Source organism: Mya arenaria, chromosome 1, assembly GCF_026914265.1.
Source record: "Mya arenaria isolate MELC-2E11 chromosome 1, ASM2691426v1".
NCBI classification, from domain to species: domain Eukaryota; kingdom Metazoa; phylum Mollusca; class Bivalvia; order Myida; family Myidae; genus Mya; species Mya arenaria.
In genome coordinates, this window is record NC_069122.1 from 46,354,135 (window position 1) to 46,376,566 (window position 22,432).

Consider the following 22,432-nt stretch of genomic DNA (forward strand, 5'->3'; position numbering starts at 1 on the left):
TCATGAACCATTAAAAATACACCAATACTGGTATCTACCCAGGAGAAAAACTTGTGGGGTTTAATATCCACATTCTGCTGTCTTCACACTAGAGTTTAATTGAATAAGTAGAAAATAGAAAAGTCATAATGTTTACCCTAAAGGACATTTCAAGGTTCTCTGCACCCCAGATATCCATACCCTCGTCATAGGAACCTATCTCATAAAAGTAGTCCCTGTCGATAGAAAAAAGTCCCCCAGCCATTGTTGGTGTTCTGAAAATAGAATGTTAGCATGTTTTATAGGTGCATTTAATATTATAAATGTGAAAGGCTTAGTTTCTGCCTTTGTGTATCATAATATGCTTGATGATACTTTATGACGGATTCTTGGAAAATCATGTTCATTCTTTTGTGCTGAGTGAGATGTTTTTCTCAATTAAGACAATAGAAAAGAAAACATGATTTGAAATCAAATTCTTCCTCACTAAAGAAAAAAAAATGTTGCACATTCAGAATTTTGTCGATCTTTTTTGTTTGTGTAACAATACATGTGTTACAGCGTGTTAGCTTTATTGTCACCTCAATTGTTCGAAACTAGTGACAGTCTAACACATATCACACGGAAACGGAAATGAACTTGACAATGCTTAACAGCTAATTGACCTTTCAGAGTAACGCTTTTTGTGACTTGATTTTTGAAAGGTAGAAATGATGTGATATGTAAAACAAGCTGAAAATATAGGTGATAGTTATGTGGTGTAAAATCTTGCTCTGGTCTTTTAAAAAGCACAAGCACAAACCGAGACATGACACCACTTTGGCAACTATTTCTTTTATAAAATCTATGTTGCTTGATGAAAAGTTACAGGCTTATACATACAATGATGATTTTTAACACATTGTATCATGTTCTTTAGTAGAAAAGCAACGTAGGGTCGTATCTAGTAATTATCAATATCAACACAGAAAACTTAAAAAAATTCTCATGTTTGATGAATTCTATAGCAGCATAACAATGAAATGACCTACAAATGTACTTCTATTTCTTCCACCTCAGGAATACTATGACGCTTAATCAATTAGCAATCAATAACGTTAGTTTCAACCTTTAAAATTCTTTACTTATTAACTATTCAGATTATCTATAAGTCATAGGAATACAATCCAATTTTTCAAAGGTTCAGAAGCGACTCTTTAAAGCGCCAGCAAAATTAGAAGTAACACCACTAGTCCAAGTCAACACTTCTCCTGTTCTTCACAGTTGATTAAAGAGCATACATTGGCAATTATCAAAGCCAGAATTATATGAGGTAATAAAATGAAGAAAATCTTACATTATAAAGCAATTATAATTAAAATATAAATCTTTTTTTTTTTAAATAACTTTATGTCTATAAAGAAGCTTTCAGTGAACACTTTAGTAATATTCAAACTTAACATATTGCAACTTAATTTACAATTAACCATTTTAACAATTTAACCATTTGAATTTTTTGTAAGGTAGATCGAATACCTTTGTTTTTTGTCAACAACAGATAAGCTAAAATGAGAAACAGACCTGACAGGTTGGGACCTGTCCCCACCACGTCTGTCCAGCTCCCTCTGTGGGACCGGGTACCAACGGAAGTTAAGTTTCCAGTTAAAGCCGCCCCATGTCATATCAGAGCCTGTGATATACTCAAACGAGTCGTCACTGATCACGTCGATAATGGGGCACGCAACCGACGTCCTGTGGTAAGAATTATACATCCATCGTATATTTATCAATAAAAATATGATTGATCACCAATAAGGTCAATACTCCAGCAAATATGTTTTTCTGTTCAATAAAAATGGTTTTAAGTTCTGATACTAGAGCAGTTGACGACAAGGGCCAGGCCACTAACAATTCTAACATGGTATTTTAAATGCAACAATACAATAAAACTCAGACCTAGATTATGCTGAGAAGTAACTGACAAAAAGGAAATGATCTCATAACATGCTCTGGTGAATTGAAAACAACTAGTATCATGTTAGAATAAGAATGATTCCATGGAACGAATGATTTTTTTCAAAATAGAACAACAGTTTTTAATTACTTAATAGTCTGAATTAATTATATGGGTAAATGCATGATCTGCAATCTTTGCTACATACAGACTCTTAGCACATTAGTTTTCAGAATGTTTTTAATGCAGGCTTGGAGTTCTATCCTTGGTCAAGGCAAGAAACTTTCCATTATCAAATATTCAAGTGCAGTTTTTATTTATATTACTCTACCTTTAAACTATGAAAGTTGATCAACTGTGCCTGTATTTATTTGAAATCCACTAGCCTTAGTAAAATCACCCCAATAACTTTGGTATGCTTTCTTCAATTTTATGACACCACCTGGGTATTGTTTAAGTATAAAGTTTCAAGAATATATTTATAATGTTACAACCACATGTTCTTCACACCGTGCCTCCTGGAATTTGCTTTCAATTTTAAGGCCACAAAAAAAAAAATATCTTTAAGTTCCCATCTTCCTACCAAACATGTCTGAGACCTCAACCCAAAACATGATATTTGGAAAAAAATTGACTTTGGCAGGAAGTGGTGTAAAATCAATGAAATGAAGCCCATATCAACACATGTATATCACATGCTTTCTTAATAAATAACTAGAAGCGCCGCAATGCGACGAAACCAGGTTTTTGTTATGGGCAATCAGAAATTATAGCCTATTAATTTGTTGTATGAGCAAGTTCAATCTGCAGCTTCATATAAGCTATATTCACACTAAGATTCATCACTATCCATCAATTCTAACTAAGATTCATCACTATCCATCAATTCTAACTAAGTTGTTGGGCAGAAAAACATTTTTCTATTTTTAGGAACAGTGACCTTGACCCCACCTCCCAAGCTAGTTCTTCACATAAGCAACCTTTGTTCTAGGTTTCATCAATATCTATCAATGCTAACTAAAGTCATTGGGCAGAAACCATTTTTCTATTTTTAGCAACAGTAACCTTGACCCCACCCCCCTCAAAAGAAATTCCAAGCTTGCTCTTCACATAAGCTATTAGTACCTACACACAAAATTTCGTCAATATCTATCAATCCTAACTAAAGTTAATGGACAGAAACCATTTTTCTATTTTTAGTAACAGTGACCTTGACCTTAGCTCCAACCCCCTCAAAAGCAATCCCAAGCTAGCTCTGTACATAAGCTACCTACACACCAAGTTTTATCAATATCTATCAATGCTAACTAAAGTTATTGGGCGGACACCATTTTTAAATTTTTAGTAACAGTGACCTTGACCTTAGCCCCACCCCCCTCAAAAGCAATCCCAAGCTAGCTCTTCACATAAGCTACCCACACACCAAGTTTAATCAATATCTATCAATGCTATCAAAAGTTATTTGGCAAAAAACATTTTTCTATTTCAAGTAACAGTGACATTGACCGTAGCCCCTCCCCACTCAGAAGCAATCCCAAGCTAGCTCTTCACATGCTACCTACACACCAAGTTTCATCAATATCTGTCAATCCTAACTAAAGTTATTGGGCGAAAACCATTTTTTTTCTTTTAAGTAACAGTGACCTTAACAATTTTTTTATTTTAAGTAATAGTGACCTTGACCTTAGCCCCTGCCCACTCAAAAGCAATCCCAAGCTAGCTCTTCATATAAGCAACTTACACACCAAGTTTCATCAATATAGGTCAATGCTAACTAAAGTTATTGGGCAGAAACCATTTTTCTATTTTAAGTAACAGTGACCTTGACCTTAGCCCCTCCCCCCTCAATAGCAATCCCAAGCTAGCTCTTCACATAAACTACCTACACACCAACTTTTGTCAATATCTATCAATTCTTACTAAAGTTATTGGGCAGAAACCATTTTTCTATTTTTAGTAACAGGCGACCTTGACCTTAGCCCCACCCCCTTCAAAAGCAATCCCAAGCTAGCTCTTCACATAAGCTACCTACACACCAAGTTTCATCAATATCTGTCAATCCTAACTAAAGTTATTGGGCAGAAACCATTTTTCTATTTTAAGTAACAGTGACCTTGACCATTTTCTATTTTTAGTAACAGTGACCTTGACCTTAGCCCCAACCCCCTCAAAAGCAATCCCAAGCTAGCTCTTCCCATAAGCTACCTACACACCAAGTTTCATCAATATCTATCCATGCTAACTAAAGTTATTGAACAGAAACCAATGTTTGACGCCCGCCCGCCCGCTCGACGACAACCTCATTCTAATAACCCAGTTTTCGTTGAAAACCTGGTTAAAAATATGCCCACCTGCACATTTAAAAAAAAATCTGGATGAGAATTTATTTTTTCTCTGGCAATTTAATAAGTTTCTTCGAAATATGAGGCTTAACAATATCTTTGGAAAGATATAGACACAATAAAATCCTACCCACCTGTGACAGATCACATACCAAGGAACATATGTGGAATTAGTGCTCTTCTATTACTTCATTTCATATTGCTTTAGAGAGTTGTAAACCTAGCGCAGCTGAATTCTGTTATTACAAAATCAATATTTACAATGCATGCAGACTCTGGCCACAAGAACATTTAACTTAGTCTCGAGAAATGATGGTTGAAAGCAGAACCTTCAAATAATCTCAGTTTATTAAGATATATTTTAAGAACTCATTGCTTGTTCATTTCATGGATTTGCGTGCCACGAAAACTTAGCTTTCTCACATATTAATGTAGATCCTTTCTTTTATCTACACTAAACATCCTTTCAACAATCATGTTTGATAAATTGTGTCTGTATGAACCATGCTCTGTTCAACAATTTACGCACAAACCAAATGCAAATGATTTTTATTTCTCCCCCAAATAATAAGAAAAGGGTCGTTTTACCTCCCCAGATCATTATAATGCCACCCACCCCACCCTGACTCCTACCCATACCTGTCATGGTATATCTCCGTCATGAGAGGTTCCAACCAGCCCTCAGTGGCCTCACAATGTGCATCCAGAAAGGTTATCACTTTGCCCTTTGCCTTTGCAGCTCCTAAAAAAAGCAGGTATTTTCACATGTCATTTATGCAAAAATTAATGAGGTGTGGGGGGTTGACCGCCTCCCAATTTATCCTATCCATTGAATTAGATGAAGTAAACTCAATATACAGGTATAAACAGAAATGGCATATGAACTTGAATGAAAGTCTACATTTTTAATCATACAAAAAACACAATGACATTTGTTGACAATGGAGCCATAAATGCGTAAGAAATGATTTTCAATAGCATATATATATATATCTTTGTCAATAAATATCACAAATGTCATAAAATATTACATGATATTGAAGGTTTCATAGTCAATCATTGTTAAATATTATTTATTTTATCAGGAGTGTTGTTCTAAACCCACTTTCCTTTCCTTGTAGCTTTTTTAGTGTATACTAATTTCTATTTCAGTGTCTTAATTGTTACAAAAGCTGATAGTTAGCAGATTCACGTTTAAATCCACCTTCTGGATGGAAACCAGTACTGGCGTCCATTTTCGGAAGCCATGACAAAATTCAGGGGCCTGCACCCACAAGCCTTGGGTGAAAGGCCAAGCCCTATACCACTTGACCTCTCTTATCCCTGAGATTTTTGAAAGAAAACTTCAGGAATACCAAATACATCCCCTTGACATTGATAGTGTTGAAGTCAAACCTTTCAATCGTGCCCTGATAAGCCCCGTTCTCTCTCCCATCCTTACAACATAGCACCGAACTGAAAGCTTCTCCAAGTACGCATCTAGCTGCTCTCTCAATTCCTCTGAAACATAAAAGTTCAGTGTATATTTCTACTGAAAGGGCTTCTATTCATTCTCTTGTTAATGCCCAAAACAACAGGGGCCTGTTTGAATAAAGATCTTCGTCGTAAAGTGAAATTATCTTGGCATAATTTTTTGTTCTTTAATTTCTTATATCAGTAATTATATCAGTAAAAACTTACTTTTTTGTATTAAAATGGAAGGCACAGTCAAGGAAATGAAAACAAATTACTTTTGCCAACTAAAATGTTCCTACAGATTGAAGATTTTAGAAATAACAATATTTAAGATCCATTCTTTGAATTGTGCCCGGTCCTTGAAACGCATTTCTCTTCCATTTTTTAAACCATTACATACATTTTTGACATAAAATATGTAACAGGATAGATGACATGATATTTATCCCAGAGAATAAATCTTATACTATAGACCACTTAAGTTTTTCATGCAGCAAAATCAAAACATCACTTCCTGAATATGATAATTGTTATATCAGGAAGCGATTCAAGAATTGTTTTAAATAATAACAGGAGCAGTCACAGCATGCTGTTCAAGTAATGCTTAAGCTCCAGACAAGACTGCCCGGACAGGAACACGCTCACGCACACACACACACCTTCCATTACTACACCCACTTCCCCTTTTGGTGAACAATAATCAGAGAAATGCAAGTAGATCTGTGCTCATCTGTTTCACTCAATCACACATGAGCTTTACGGTCCCTGGCAACAATTATACTTAGTTAGATTTGCATAATTTAACCTTAACAAGTCATCGAAATTAGTCTCTTGGATGAACAAGCCCGAATTCATATACTACTGTTTGGCATTACATTTTTGACCAAGCCCTTCTGTATAAAAGCCAGAATTTGAGCAAGCTCAGAAGCACAGGGCTTGCGGACTTGTGCTAATTTTGACCACTGCTTTTCAATTAATAAAGCAAAATTGGCTGTAAATTTTTGCATGACAATGATAACAATAAGGTGTGACAATACCTAATTTTTTTACTAAAAGACACACAAGATATAAGATGAAAAAATAAAAAAAATAACCCTAAATTTTCCTTGCAAAATTTAATATAAAGCAATATGTAGAACGTATGTTAAAATTTACTATACCATGTTCACTAGCATCATCCACAAGGATGATTTCATTCAGTAGTTCTGGAGGTGACCTATTAATGACACTGTGTACTGTACGCAGCAACGTAGACCACGCCTCGTTATGAAAAACGATCACAACACTAGTGTCGGGCAGTTGTGAAACCTGCGGGTACTTCTTATTCCGACATCTGAAATAAAGTTTAAGATAAATGTGGTATGCTTAAATTGTGACAATTATGGCATTATACATTTGTAGAAGTTATATTTTGCAGGAGATCAAGTTTCCCCTATTTTGCTTGAAAACACAAAAATTTCTAACCAACACAAAAAAATACTTTTCTTTTTTCAACGAAGCCATACCTCATAGGCTATGTATCAGTTAATTTAAACACCATTTTTTGGTTTAACACCATCATGATGTTGTCTCTTTAATGCTTTTTAGGAATTATAAAACATTTGTAATATTTTTGGAAAAATGGGGGTAAGGAATCTATTGGACCCCGAAAATAACTACTGGCAAACATTGAGTTTATGCCGTCAATTGTCATTTTAGAGAATAGCACTTCAGGTTATAAAGGCCTTTTCATGGATTTAAATCAGCCAGATTTGCACTGCAATCACCTAAAAAGACTATCAAAGGTAAATTGCAGAAACAGGCAATATTTGTAAAAAGGCCTAAATACACATAGGTAACTTTGACCGCTGCTGCCCAACAATCTCCACCAAGTGTCAAGGCTGGTGAGACGGCAAGGCTTAAGCAGCCGTTTACCTCAAATTAATTGCCATTTAGCTTTTTAATCATTAGGAGTATCTAACTTTTAGTGTTCAAACTATGCAAACAAATATGCACAAGTCAAATTTTGCGCGGAGGTGGGGGGGGGGTGTAGTTTGTCCCCGCAGGTTGGGGATTTTATCCCGGTTTGGCTGGACCGAACCTATTACCCAGACCTGGGGGAGCTGTGGTTACAACTGACTGGTGCATTATACCGTACTTTGTTGTGAAATTAATAGTTCTCATGTTTCTTTTTAATCAAGATCATAATTACAGGAATCAAGATTTATTTGAAATTGCAGAATAGGATAAAAATCAAAAGCTCTCGGGGACTAAACTAATGGCTTTGATTATAATAGTGAGCTTTATAATTGGAACAGTCCTAAATAAATAAAAAAAGCTCTTAATTTACTTAATAATTACACAGCTTGTCGTTCATCAAATTTTAATTAAAATATGCACCTCCATCATGAAAATATTAACAAGAAAAAAATGATTACAAAGATATGAACTATAAACCAAAAAAAGTTATGACATTTTTCATAAATAAAAGGGTATTAAATTTTAGCATCAGCTATTACCTTTTAGATCATTAAAATATCCCGGATTTTTTTAAATTAATGATCTTTGTTTCAAAGTCTCTCCCAAATTAGTTCACCAAGTAGTTGTATTACTGTGAAATCATTAATGTTCGTGGGGCATTAATGTTCGTGGTTTTCGTGGGTAGGGTGTTCCACGAATTTAAGATCCCACGAAATATAGACCCTTTATTCACTTTTTCAACTGCCATGTTGTGCATACTAGTTTATTCGTTAAAGAAGCCGCAGTATACAGCATATAATTACCTGTCTCACTGTGTATATTACTATCTTTGTTTTGTTAATAAATTATATCTGCCTTTAACAAATAATAAACCATATCAATTAAATGTGTTTTTTATGAACCAAATGACAGAAGCACGTGTTTAAACATGTGCTTTTAATAAAAATCTCCAGGTTTACAAGATGTGCGTGATGAGTGTCGGTACTCGATTTTTTTATTTAATGAAATAATTAACCAATTACATTGGAGGTTACTGAGTATAAAACAACGCGTTCAATATATTTATTAAACAAAAACGTGTGAATAAATATTGAAATGATCTTGTTTACTCAAATATACGCACCTTTTCGGTGTTTTCACAGTTTGCAAAATTCTTAATTGGTATTCAATGGCTTCCCCTATCTGTATTTATGATCAGGGTACATCTTCTTTTATGACCTTAATGGTGGAATATAAGTATCTTCCATGACCGAGAGTGTAAGATAGGTTCATTCCGACCTGAGCGTAGGGTGTTGTGCGGAAACGAGGTTAACCGAGGTTATCTAACACGAGCGGCTATGGTAGATGCTTTTTCTCCCACCTCATTTAAACAAAATTAAGTAAAAAGGTATTTTTTGCTGGAACTCTTTTGTGCTTAGTGAAAATAATTGCATATGGATATGCGATAGCACGTGGTTGTCATGGATATGCGCGCAGTGATTCGGGTTATGTTAACAGTCAATTCGATCTTTAAATAGTTCAGAGGAGAGTGACGCATTATTTTTTGAAATGTGCGTGAAAACTGTTTGATAGTGACATTTGAAGCGAGAAATAATTAATTAGCGTTCTAAATATTGCCACAAGACAAGGTTTCCATGATGCTACAGACGACAGTCTTCAGCGAGGGAGGTAATTATAATGTGACGACCGTTAAAAAGGAGTTCCATACGGGCATTTTATCTTCGCCCGTGGGCAAGATAAGAATATCTAGCATGATTAAATTATTGGATCTACTTATCTGAGGTGGGAGAATAATTGCTTCTCCAGTCACAGCGCAGACAACTGAGTGGACGCAAACTGCCAGTGCCAGAGTTATCCATTATATGTCCCGCCTTATGATGGCGCATAAAAAGGCGTTAAGGTAGATATGAATTTGAAATTGTGATCTCTGTTATTAGACATCAAAAGTGTATTGTAAAACAATCAATTGTTCTGTAAATGTGATGATTTGGTAGCACACAGAATATAGCCTTGTACATGTATGTAGGTTTGAAATGTTAGCAGTATCAATTTGGTGGTGGTGGTGGTGGGGTTGGGGAGGCGAGGGGCTGCATTGGGTGGGTGTTGGTCAGGTTGGTAAGTAGGTTTTTTTTCATTTCACTCCGGGTCTCCCTAACCCCTTTACTTCGTTATGTAACACAAAACAAAAATTACTTATTATAATACGACCACCAGAGCCTAAAATAATTCTTCTGGTCATAGTTTTTTTTGTGAGACAGTCTGGCTACAGCCAAAAAACAAATTAATTAATTGTGGCCTGACTGGTCCAAAATCACATGAACTTAAATACCCTGGTATCCTGTAATCTGGCAGTGTGCGATTAAATGACATCATATCACTAGCCACCAAGTTGAATTGGTGAATTTTAAATTTCTCTTTCGACTCTTCTTGTCTATCAGAGGGAATGTGAACCGGTTTACCCATGTCACCTGGCATGCTTGGTCGACCCAGCAAACCTGCAATGATTAATTTGATGAGATGAATCAAGTGTGGACACTCTATGATAATAAAATTAAACTAGGAAATTATAAAAAAACATATATAGTACATGTATACTACAATTATACAATGCTACCGATGACTAAAAATGTAATTAGTTAACACACTTAACAGATCTTGAAACCTATCTTTTATTTATTTAACATATATTTACAACTGATCTATAATATTTGAACATTCCATAATGTAATAAATAAAACAAATCTTTTGTGACACTGGCCCATTACTATACCTAAGTTTATCATTTTATTTTATTTTTTGCTACTCTTAGATAAGAAATAAATGTTTTCTCACAGCAGTTATATATTTATTTTTTTCAAATAACAAGTAATTAAAATAGGCCATCTCTGGAATTTTTTTTGACTGACTCAATGGAAATGCCCAACTCAAAACTCAACTCGTTTTTTGTCCTGGCCACAGGTAATTATATTCATAGTATTTTCTGGAGAAAGTAAGAAAACAGTATTATTTATGGTGTTAAAAGACTAACACTAAGTCTTCACCCCCCCCCCCCTTCAGTACTCATTACCTGACACCATTATCTATTATCTTGACCCCCCCTTCAGAACCCCATTACTGACCCCAGTTATCTACGCCCCACCCCCCCTTCATCTCATGAACTCATTATCTGACCACATTGATTATCGACACCCACGGATAAAATTCTTCATTGAGCCACTGCAAACAATTCAAATGTCTCAACAACAACTTTCATTATAAACAATGACATATGCAATCTCTTAGATCTTGAACCTTCAAACCCTGAGGCTTCTACCTCATAATTAATGATGACATGTCCATTATACACACTGCATTAATTAAAATACCACCTTCCCACTTATTTTGATAAGACAATTAGTTGATTGTGTTTTGACTGACAACAATATTTCAGACAGGCCATAAAATATGACTTTGGGCAAAATATGTATTATCTAGATGTATAGTATACAATCATAATAATAAGATATCAAGCAAGAGAGGCTACTTTTTACATGGCAACCTTCTGAAATTTATGATATTATATTAATACAATGGAAACTTTAGGGACAAGCCCAGTAGCCAATTATTGTATGATGACGCGGTTTAGAGACTTCTTTGTTCAAAGGCCGTACAGACACTTAATAAGAGACACACAACAGCACAGCAAACAAAGATATTACTAAAATAACGTAATTATTAGAGATAATTGCTGTGATAATTTTTCTGCCAAGAACAATCATGAAATCTTGAGACGAAAGACATGAACCAGTGTCACAAATTGTAGATCATACATCATCATGGTATTTGAGTCATGGAAGCAAAAAAAATTAAGATTGCAAAACACTACTTTAACTTACTAGCAGTATGTGTACCATCATCACTACAATGGGACTACTTCTTTAGCGCTAAGACCATAATGCCAGTAAACATAGGGACTACTTTTCTAGCGAAAGTCATTATGCAATAATGTGTATGATTTATACATTGTTACAAGAGTCTTGAGAAATTGTATATTCCGTATAAGACTAATTTTAATCAATATTTTACATTACATACAATAAGAGGGTTTAGGTTTATGCCAAATAAGAATGGCCACAATGGTTTACGGGCATATGCATGTTTACAGGGGCAGGGTTTAATTAAAAGAATGTTAGTTATCATACACATAAAAGTGAAATTGAACTTTACATTAAAGAACTTTTATGTATAATTATATGTAACATACTTCCATAATAATACAAGCAACTATCTAGAATGAGTAATGTTTTGCAACCTTAATCAAGAATTACTTTTACATTTAAAACACAATTTGCAAGATACTTTACACAAATTGTCAAGATACTTTTGCACAATATTACATTATATGTACCATGCCCATGGGTATGTTTCAAAGAAACAAAAAAAAAATCATCCCACAACTGACATGAAAAGCCAGTACATAACATACAATACTGGGGGGCATGCATCCAGGAGTATTCATTCTATGAAAGGCCAACATGTGTTACATCAGGATCTAATGGTTAAAAGTTGACAACATGTTAAAAGAACTTAGACATAGCATATTAATTAATATCCCACAGTAATGTTTGCTTTCTTCATATCCGATTTTGTTTGTTTTCCCACCATGCATTTGGTAGAATTTCTTTCCATCATGTTAAAATCCGAGGGTTTGTCTTCCCACCATGCATTTGGTAGAATGTCTTCCCAGCATGTAGATACCATTACCATAATCTTTTTCCTTATAGGTCTCTTCCTTGAATATGTATGCCAGCTCTGAAGGAATCCAGTCAGGTTTCACACATCTGCGCTTTCTCTCACAGTCAGCAGCGGCCTTCAGAGTTTCATCCATCTCTGTTACCCCTGCCACCCAGCCGTCACCCCATCTCAACATGGACATTGTCTGCTCGTGTTGTCTCTCTTGATCCCAGAAAACAATCTCTCGCTCGACTTGCTTCAGTTCTTTCCTAGCATAGTTGTTTGTTAATCCGAGATTAAAATCGGCTGGCTCTGTGGTTGCAAAGTTTTGAGTTGCAGGGTTTTTCCATGTAGACTCCACCTTTTTTTGATTTTCTATAACTTCATCAAACTTTCTACTTGAAATTATCCCTAAATGATTTATCTTAGTATCAATATTACCAAACACATTTTCCAATTTTCCAGCTGCTTTATCATGCTCATTATCAAGCATTTCTCCTATATCTGTTCGTAATTTCTTTACAATTTCTTTGGTCTCTTCTTTTATGCTTGCAGCATTTATTTCAATCTCCTCAACAAGAAGCTCAGTAATGCCATCCTCAAAGGTTTTCAATTTTCCCATACCTTTCTGTTGCTTCTCAATGATCTCATCCAATTTCATCATAACCTCTGATTTAATGTCAGCCTCTGTTGTAGCTTCACTTCTATTGTTTTGGAATTCTAATATTGTTCCAAAACCTGTTAACTTTCGAGTGACTTCTTCAAGTTTATCACTTATCAATAATTCTAGTGTTTCAAAGTTTTTACTCATATTCTGTATCAATGGTATATCATCAGTCTCAGCCTTTGTTTCATTCTTTGCTACAACAAAGGTGTCAGCGAGGAGTTCTGACTGTTTTCTTGACTCGTCTAGCTTTTCTTCTAAGTGCAAATCAAAACTATGCAGCCTTGCTTCAAAAGAATGTTCAATCTTTTCAAAGCGGTCATTCACTTCACTTTTAAATGCATTAATAACATGTTCCAGAGTGTTTGATATTCCAATGAGTTCCTCAAAGCGTTGCTGGTTATCAGGCTCTTCAATGTGGCATGAGTCCGTATCTGAGTCAGGGTTAATGTTGTTATGGCAAACAAACCCATTTTTTATTAAGCAAACTAATCTTGTAACGTGATTGCTTTCTGAAATAAAATTCTTACAATGGATAATACAAAATATGATAATGAGAATTATTGTTAATATATAGTTTTTTAATAGCATTGATTAGCGAATACTAGCAAACAGATACATATAGACATCACAAAATATAAAACTCAAAAAGTAAGGTGAAAACAGCTCATGACGTCAATAATGGTAATTGAATTAATCAAATTGAAAATAGGGACTACAGTGAATGTTTTCATTGTAAAATAATCTGAAATAAGTGGTCAACATAATATTTTGTCTTATGAGATTTTTGAGGCAGTTACTTCAAATTTGCCAAAACATTTATTTTTAAAAGTAAATCAGCAGTTAGCCTTATTGATTTTAATCAGGTGAAGTGGTAGATAAAAATAGGGTAAGTGGGTAGTTTACACAATTTTATGTAAACCACTATAAAGGAAAAAGTTTGTTAGTATGTACTAACACAAGATGAATTCTAATGTGACCATGTCCTAGCAAAGCATTTATTGTAAGTCCATAGACTAACAACCTTTAACCATTACATCATTAAATTTCAAATTCATCAGTGGCAAGGCTACACAATGTTTATTATATAAGTGTTTAGCTCATTATCCTTTAATATACTATACATGTAAACTGTAATATTTAATCATTATTTGTTTTCATGTTTATAATAAATCAACTTGGTGCAAGTTATAAATTTACCCCAAATATCTGATGCCCAGCATTTAGTGTTTAACATATTAAATGCCTATCTGATATAAATGCTGGGCGAAATGAGTTTAACCTAAAGTAAATCATCACCTTATATGGAAAAGGGTAACACAATACAGAAACACTTCAAATATTTGGCAGTTGAAACCAAAAATACATTTAACTTCAATTCAAATCAATTCCAACCATCTTCTGCCATCACAGTGTTGACAAAGAATGAAATTCAAATTCTTTGCACATTTGAAGAATGACAGAATGGATTTGCTATTTTATAGGAAATGACCTGTATGCAAAACCAACAACCCAGAACGACATCATGTACAGGGATGAGGATGCCAGGGGTCCAGGGATCAGGCACCTTTATGGAGGACACCGAGCTCAAAAGTTAGCATTAAGACATATCTGTACTAATTGTGTAAAGAAATATTTTTAATGCCAGTTTTTTATTGCCTAGGAGACAAAACATTCTGCCTTTGATACTCTTGCCATAGAAAATTACTTTCAAGAGAATTAGAACACTTTTTAATTTTGAATGAAAATCAAAGTGCTGAAAGGAGTCCAAGAAGTGAGATGTGAGTACATGTATAATGGGAAAAGCAGAAAAGAAAATCATAGCAATCTTATTTATGCTGTGACATTTATAAACAAAAATATTCTAATGCCGGCAGAGACTAAATTTCTGGATACGTTTTTTTAATATTTATTTCTTTTGTTAAACAATAGGTTTTGAAAAGCAAACAAAAATAATAAATTAGTGCTACCGTGTATGTAACCTTCACTGGCCTTATAAAGAGAAATACATCGAAAAATATCATTCTTTTACCATTGGAAAAACTTCATTTTAATTATCCTAGACTCTGCTCTCTTAAAACACTGGCAATATTATCATCTTTATGGTACATGTAATCACAAACTAATTTTATGAAGAAATTGCCTCTACTTGAAAATCACTACTTAAGCTTTTTATGCAAAAGAAATTTCTTTTTTGTGAGAATTATATCAGCATATCAAATACTTAAAGTGAGGGCTGTCACTGAATAGCAAGCCAAATTAGACTATCATACATTAAAGAGGATGACAAAATTGATTCGGTGTTTATGTTCTTAGTAATTTATTTTTCAATATAAATGTCACAGCCCTTTTCTACCCATTATGCACCGATATGTAAGCTTGCAAACTTCTATGCTTTAAATAACAGGATATCGCACAAGGTTAAAATGAAAAAAATACCTTTGTCCTTTCTATCAGGAAATTTTGGAAGCATTTTAGTCGGCTTAGCTGGCCATTTATTTAGCTTGTTGACAAGTTTAGGCGGGATTTTGTAAATTGTTGGCTCAGGTTCCCCGTCCCTTGCATTTTCGTCAGGGGCTAAAGGCTCTGCAGTGCCAAGCAATTATACCATAAAAAATGTTCATTTTATTTTTGAGTCTGTTTTTGTTCTTGTGGTACTAATGATGAAAAGAAAAAAACAGGTTAAAAATTGAATATCAGATATATCATTATAATTGAGTAGATTGCATGTTTGCAAACCAAAATATCAACCCCTGAATGCTATAAGAATCAGAAAGCCAGTAAATACAGAGCTCTCCAAAAGTTCTGAGACACTTTTTAAGATAATGTTTCTTTAGCGACTTCATGCAAGTTCCATCTCAGCAATTTTTATTTTTTACTAAAATCTTTTGCATAATTGAAATTTAGGAAGCTGTAAGCTGATAACAATCACTTTCAAGTCTGTTTCCTGTGGGTAGAAACCAGACCTCAGGTGTCGTCTTTGAACGGCCATGAGATTATTAAATACCCCTTGTACAATCATGTTCCATGCATGTCTATTGCTCATTTATTCTGTTTTGGGTATAGGTGTGCACATCAGTAATAAAACCCATCTGTTGAATGAAAGATTTGACATATTAAAATAAATCAAAGTCTCAATACTTTTAGAAGTCACTGTATTTCAAATGTCTTTTAAAATTGTTAAACAGACCTGAGGCAGAATTCAATATTGATCATATAATTATCCACAGACATGCCTCAGTGATTCCAATCAGTTTATTGGCCAGTTATTTTTACAGTCCAATCAAAACACTTAAATTCACTTAAGTTTGTTATTGAATGCAGCCTCAGGGCCCAATCAAAATACTTAGAAGAATTAAGTTCATTGTAAATTTAATGTACTGTACATGCAAGAAAACAAGTTGTTTATATACAACAAGAAATAGATACTTAATTTATCAAGAAATGTTATATTATAAAAAAAAATATGTAAATATGTAGGATATCGATAACCTTGAAATCACTTCAACATGAGACAATTTCTTGCCATGCGCAGTTTTGATTTGCGGCTGTTATAAAATACCCATATACATGCACTAAATAGTTTATGAGCGCAAATATATTTGTTTGCTGTAGAGTTTGGACTTCTTTAAGGAGAAAATAATAGAAAATGCAATTTCTTTTCCCAAATCAGCTCCACTCCCAAAGCAAACAAGATACTATTTTCCTAAAAAGTGAAAGTTTTTTGGGGGGGTTTTATATTGAAACTTATACTTTTATAAAAAATATATACTTAGACTTTTAAGTGAAAACTCTTCGAGAACAACCTGTGATTTAACCTCAAAATTCTAAAATGTTCACCTCTTTCATCTTTTAAGGTCAATTTCTACAAAATGTAAATACTACCCAGAGCCAACAAGCTTTTCATAGAGGGAGAGAGCACTTTATAAAAACATATTTATAATGATGTATTAATAATGTGACATATTTTATTATGTCATCAGTCGTGTGTTGTGCAAATGAATGAACAAGTGATTTTTATACCAATTCAGAAACATTACAAATGATATATATTATTTATATATATCATATAAAACATAAAACGGCACTAATACTGTCCCACAATAGTCATGCATTAGCTTGTCTATAATAAATAAAGACTGTTAGTGTGTCAGTGACAGGTTAAGAAACACCTACAATTTTAAAGTGATGATTTACAATGAGTTTATTAAAATAGCCCCATTTCTGTCCAAAATGAAAAGGAAATAAAAAGAGAAAATTATAAGCGCACCAAACAGGCAATACTGCAAAAGTATGCTAACAAAAATTATCAATCAATGTCGTACAACAGTAAGGCAGTTGTTTGACAAAACAGGAGCTTCCTAAGCAGATGCAAAATCTTGTCTGTTTCAGTCAAAAGGGGCATTTGTCTACTGTTTTAACTAGAATTATTGACCTTGCTATACATGTGTGCATTCCCTCTGGCAACAAAGGGTAATCAATTTCATTTGAATTTATTGACACATTTCTCAATGATGACACTTCCAATTTTGACAATGACGCCAAAGCTATCTCATATTCACAATACCTCAACCTTTCCCCCCCCCAAAAAAAAACAACAGAAAAGGCAAAATAAGCATAAATTACATTTCAAACTAAATATAACTGTGAGAATAAAGAATAAACAGTAAGAATCAAGGGTGATTAAGACCATAATACCAAATAACTCATTTTCGAAACAAGGACACTTAAAATTGAGCGCTGCTGAGCGCAATAATTCAAAAATTGTTTAAGCCAGAGCTTTTGGCTTTGATTTACTTGAGCGAATTGTCTCTGGCACCAAGTTTCATTTAAACACCTTAAAAGGTTCTTAGTTTATGGTTAAAGTTTCTTTAAGACATTCACTATGACAACAATACTAGGAAGGCTATGACAATAACTTGAACTTTTTTTTCTTCCAAAAGCAGAAAAACTCAATCTTGGACAACCTTTTTCACCCAAATAAAATTGGTTATAGTGAACAACTTACAACAATGCCAAAGACTGATGTCCATTGGCTTGAAAAAAAAATTCCATTCTGATTGGCAAAAATAAACAAATAATATTCATAGTGAAATATTGTGTACACACAATTATCCAATGGTATCTCGTTGTGAGTGTAATAATCATATTTCATGAGCACTGATGATTTTGGATTACTTTATGCGAATTAAGAACATTTTGAACTAATTCAGTCCTATAAAATTATGCTGATTATTTCTAGAACCCTCAGTTGAAACTCATACAGTTCCTTCCTATGAATAACACTAAAGATTTATTAAACAATAGTTCCAATCATGGCCACAAAGCAACTCTGTACAAAATACGAAAATTAATACTAGTTGTGAGTGCGCTACTTAACTTCAAGATCATGCAATATCAAAAATGGTCTGTGAACAAACCTTTTGGCAAAATCCTCTGCAACAATGATTCTTCTGATTTTTTGACTGGTTTCTCATTATTGTTATTATTGTTGTTGCAGTCAGCAGCAGAGTGTGTGGCACAATCTGTGAAGTACATGAGCAGCACAACGTCTAGAAGAAACCAGACGAGTGATGTTGCCAGAATTATCTTGCAGTACTGCAACCTGAGACGACTTACCATGGTGGCACGATTGGGTGCAATCAGTTATCCTTAAAGACAAGGAGAGTAAACTGTCAGGGTTTTTTCTCATCTTTTTTTCAAGGCCATTTGAATATCAAAAATAGTGACACTTACTAGTGCAAAAGCCAGATTTTTAAACTATTAATACTAAAAAAGGGCACAATTTTTTTTTAACTTAAATTCATAGGAGTTGAAATAAGGCTCTTCCTAATTAAAAAATATGATCAATTTCCCCCGCAAGAATCAAAATAGTAAATGAACTATCATCATTTATTGATCACTTAAATCACTATTCCGTAGCCAGCAAAACATCAGTTGTGAGCTGTGGTTGAAAGGAATATATTTACATGTACATATCATTATGCCTAGTCCTTTGTTTAGACACAGGTTGATTTCAATTTCATATTGTATAACATGCAAGGTGTGATGATGTAATTGTTCATTTCAATATTGTGCTCTGATTGGATATGGGCAACGTCATTTTACCAATGATGTATGACGTTATAAATATCAGCTCTTCTTTCTTAAATACTCAATCGCAGAAGATACTGCTATTTTTAATAAATAATTTTCTTAAATGTAAATAGAAGTACTGTCTGAATTTTTTCTTACATTTATTTTGTATGAACACAGTTGGTCAAGCGAGCAAATTACCAAAAAGCGCTACCACTTAATATGTTACCTTTAAAGTGCTTACATAAACCATAAAATTTGTGATCAATACTATAATATCTACTCCTTTTTAAACATTTATTTGACTTAACTACATCATCAAAACAGTGCAGAGAACATGTAGGTGAACGGGAGCAATAGTTCAAACCAGAATTTGAGTAAGAAATGGTCTCCATGCATTGCAATTACAGTCATCAAAATTAGACTTTCGGATGAACAAGCCCAAACTCTTATACTATTGCATGGAATCATATATTTTTAAACAAGCCCTGCAGGCTATATAATATTCAGAATTTGAGCAAGCCCGCCTTGCGGGCTTGTGCTGCTTAAATTTCGACTACTGCAATTAAGAATTACAAATATACTCTCACTGTTGCAGTAAAGTGCAACATGTTTAATGTATTTAAAATATATTTTAGCCCAAGATAGTTTAATTGCCAATACACAGCCAAAGATAGTTTAATTGCCAATACACAATCAAATATGGGTGGCGGTCTATTGCATTTTTACCCCTTTTGTCAAGAAGTTCATCATAAAGCAGTGTTGATAAATGGTAGATTTTGAAATCTCATTGTCATGAATATGATTTTACTTAAGTAGCAACATTGATAAAATAAAAATAATTGGTGATGAATTGAATTACCATTCTAGTGATGTATACATATCAATTTTGAATTGATGAATAGTCATAAAAATGAGCTGACTTAGTCTTAGTTACTGACTTCAGCATGTTTACCAATTTCATATAAAAACTAGAACTTGGCCACCTCTCATGACCATACAAACTGAACTTGAAAAAGTTAATATTTCAAATAGACCTTAAATAAATGGGAAGTTTATATTCTCATGCTAATATACAGTGCTGTCATCAAAGTCGTTGAATACTATTGTTAAACCTAAAACTAAATAACAAATATCTAGTGTGCCAAATCTGCAATTGTAAACATTAACAATTTGAATATAGTAGTTTGACTTCGGAAGAGATTTTTATTAATCATACTGCAAAATTAAAACACAAAATGCATGCTCAAGCAAACGAAGCGACAACATGACTTACCTTTGAAGGAAAATATTCAAAATTTCATCTTATTTCACTGATATCGATTCCACGTCTCAATACAGGAAATGAAAGTGAAACCAGTTTCTCGCATACATTTATCGTTTCAGATTTGTTTTATTGCGTCGTTATCGAACGTTTCGTTTCACCACCACCACCACCACCACCATCACACCCATCATCAACATCATCATCATATAATATAATCATCAACATCATCATCATCATCATCATATAATCATCATCATTATCATCATCATCATCATCATCATCATCATCATCATCATCATCATCATCATCATCATCATCATCATCATCATCATCATCATCATCATCATCATCAGCATCTTGCTGGCAATCATAAACTTGAAACGAACATACAGTACAGCAATAAAGAGAAATTATACGTAGAACAGAAAGTTTTTCTAATACATCTAGTTTGTAAAATATTTTTTTAAGTATTTCATTCCTTATCTTAAAACATATGTTCTATATAGATAACTGACATGCAATGGGAAGTACTCGGCCATTTTCCATCGAAAATGTCAGAATTCTTTACATTTAACTACGCTGCAAGTAGATCGTGTCGTGATTTTAGTCACGGATAATGTTCAGTTAATCCAAATTAAAGGACTTTACTCTTGAAAATCTTATTCATTTATGCAATAAAACAATTCACTGGCAATCAATTTTAGCTTATTAATACAAAATACACTACAATAAAGTGTTAGTATCATTTATTTATTTACGAACTACTTCTACTGATGTACCGACATACCGTGATCTGGGGTTGTTTTCAATAGAAACTGGCCAAGGTGTGCTGAATGAGCTGAAATGTTGGAAATGTTTTATAATTTTGTGGTACTGGTAGTTTTAGTGCATTTGCCAATGTCATATAATAATTAATCACATCTGAGAACATGATTTAAATTTCGGATAATTCGATGCACTAAATAATTGTTAATTACACACATTTATGCAATAATTATGGACCCCGTTTGAAACAAGCTCTTGCAAAACATTACGGGTTATCCTTGGAAAATGTCATCAAAATTGTTAAAATGAATTTGTTACTAAATTATATAGCTTTATTGTTAATACTGGGTACGCAATAACTCAAAATGCGCGATAGTTCGGTAAGCAGATTTTCAAAATCGTTTACCATAACTTGTAGATAACGCAAAATTAGGGTTGTAAATTTGTAAATGACCTTGACCTTTACCTTAATGCAACACCAAATTAAAGCCCATGACATGTCTCCATATCTGTTGCTATAAACCAAATGTCATCACTTAGCAGTATTCCTAACTCAAGGTTTTGAACGAAAACAATGTTTTTACTTTTAAATACAGCGACCTTGACTCTGCTTATGTAACGAACGTCTGAACATGAGATTTATACGCCTTAATATCTAACTCCTAGCTAAGCATAAATCATTGTTATTGTTCTCTTTTCAACAGCGACATTGAGCTTACGTCCATTATCCTGATAAAAGAACCTCGACATGAGCTTGCTTAATACATAGTTGCACCATTTTAAGCAGAAACCGGTGTTCTTGATGTATATATTATAAACAGCACCACTGACTTTGACCCTATTAAATGGAGTCTCAAAGTCTAGTATTATTTTCTAGTACCAGCGACCTTGACCTTGATCCCACCAACCCCATATAAGATCACGAAGTACGACTTTACATTTGCTTGGTATTGCACAACGTTTCATTCACGTATAGGTATATATTTATGCGACAATAAAACGCTGTAATCACCATATCAATATACACATTTCTTAATACATTTAATAATTTAGTCATTGAGTGGAAACTGTTTTCGATATCAATGACCTCGACCATATCCAAATACAATCCAATGGTATGCCTTGACATTTATATGAGCTAGCTATATACCAAGTTTCATCACTATGTTTATTAATTTCCATCGCAAATTGTTGAGAAAAAAAGTGTTTTTTTTTTAGATATTTAGAAACAGACATTTACCTTTACCTGGTTACCCCTTGAATGCAGCCCCGAAGTACTA

General features: G+C 33.8%; 1 protein-coding gene across 2 annotated transcripts in view; it reads right to left on the minus strand.

The window, feature by feature from the left end:
* The window catches only part of LOC128211058 (polypeptide N-acetylgalactosaminyltransferase 13-like), a 41,674-nt gene extending 21,194 nt beyond the window's left edge, over positions 1–20,480 (minus strand). For both annotated transcript variants that reach the window (XM_052915575.1, XM_052915498.1), the window contains exons 1-8: positions 20,397–20,480; positions 18,466–18,696; positions 9,998–10,163; positions 6,870–7,042; positions 5,650–5,754; positions 4,894–4,996; positions 1,540–1,710; positions 137–254 (exon numbers count right to left, since the gene is read on the minus strand). In XM_052915575.1, coding sequence (XP_052771535.1) covers positions 137–254; positions 1,540–1,710; positions 4,894–4,996; positions 5,650–5,754; positions 6,870–7,042; positions 9,998–10,163; positions 18,466–18,667 — 1,038 coding nt within the window. In that variant the 5' untranslated portion in view covers positions 18,668–18,696; positions 20,397–20,480. The remainder of the gene's footprint in view (positions 1–136; positions 255–1,539; positions 1,711–4,893; positions 4,997–5,649; positions 5,755–6,869; positions 7,043–9,997; positions 10,164–18,465; positions 18,697–20,396) is intronic.
* Between the last annotated feature and the right edge of the window lie 1,952 nt (positions 20,481–22,432).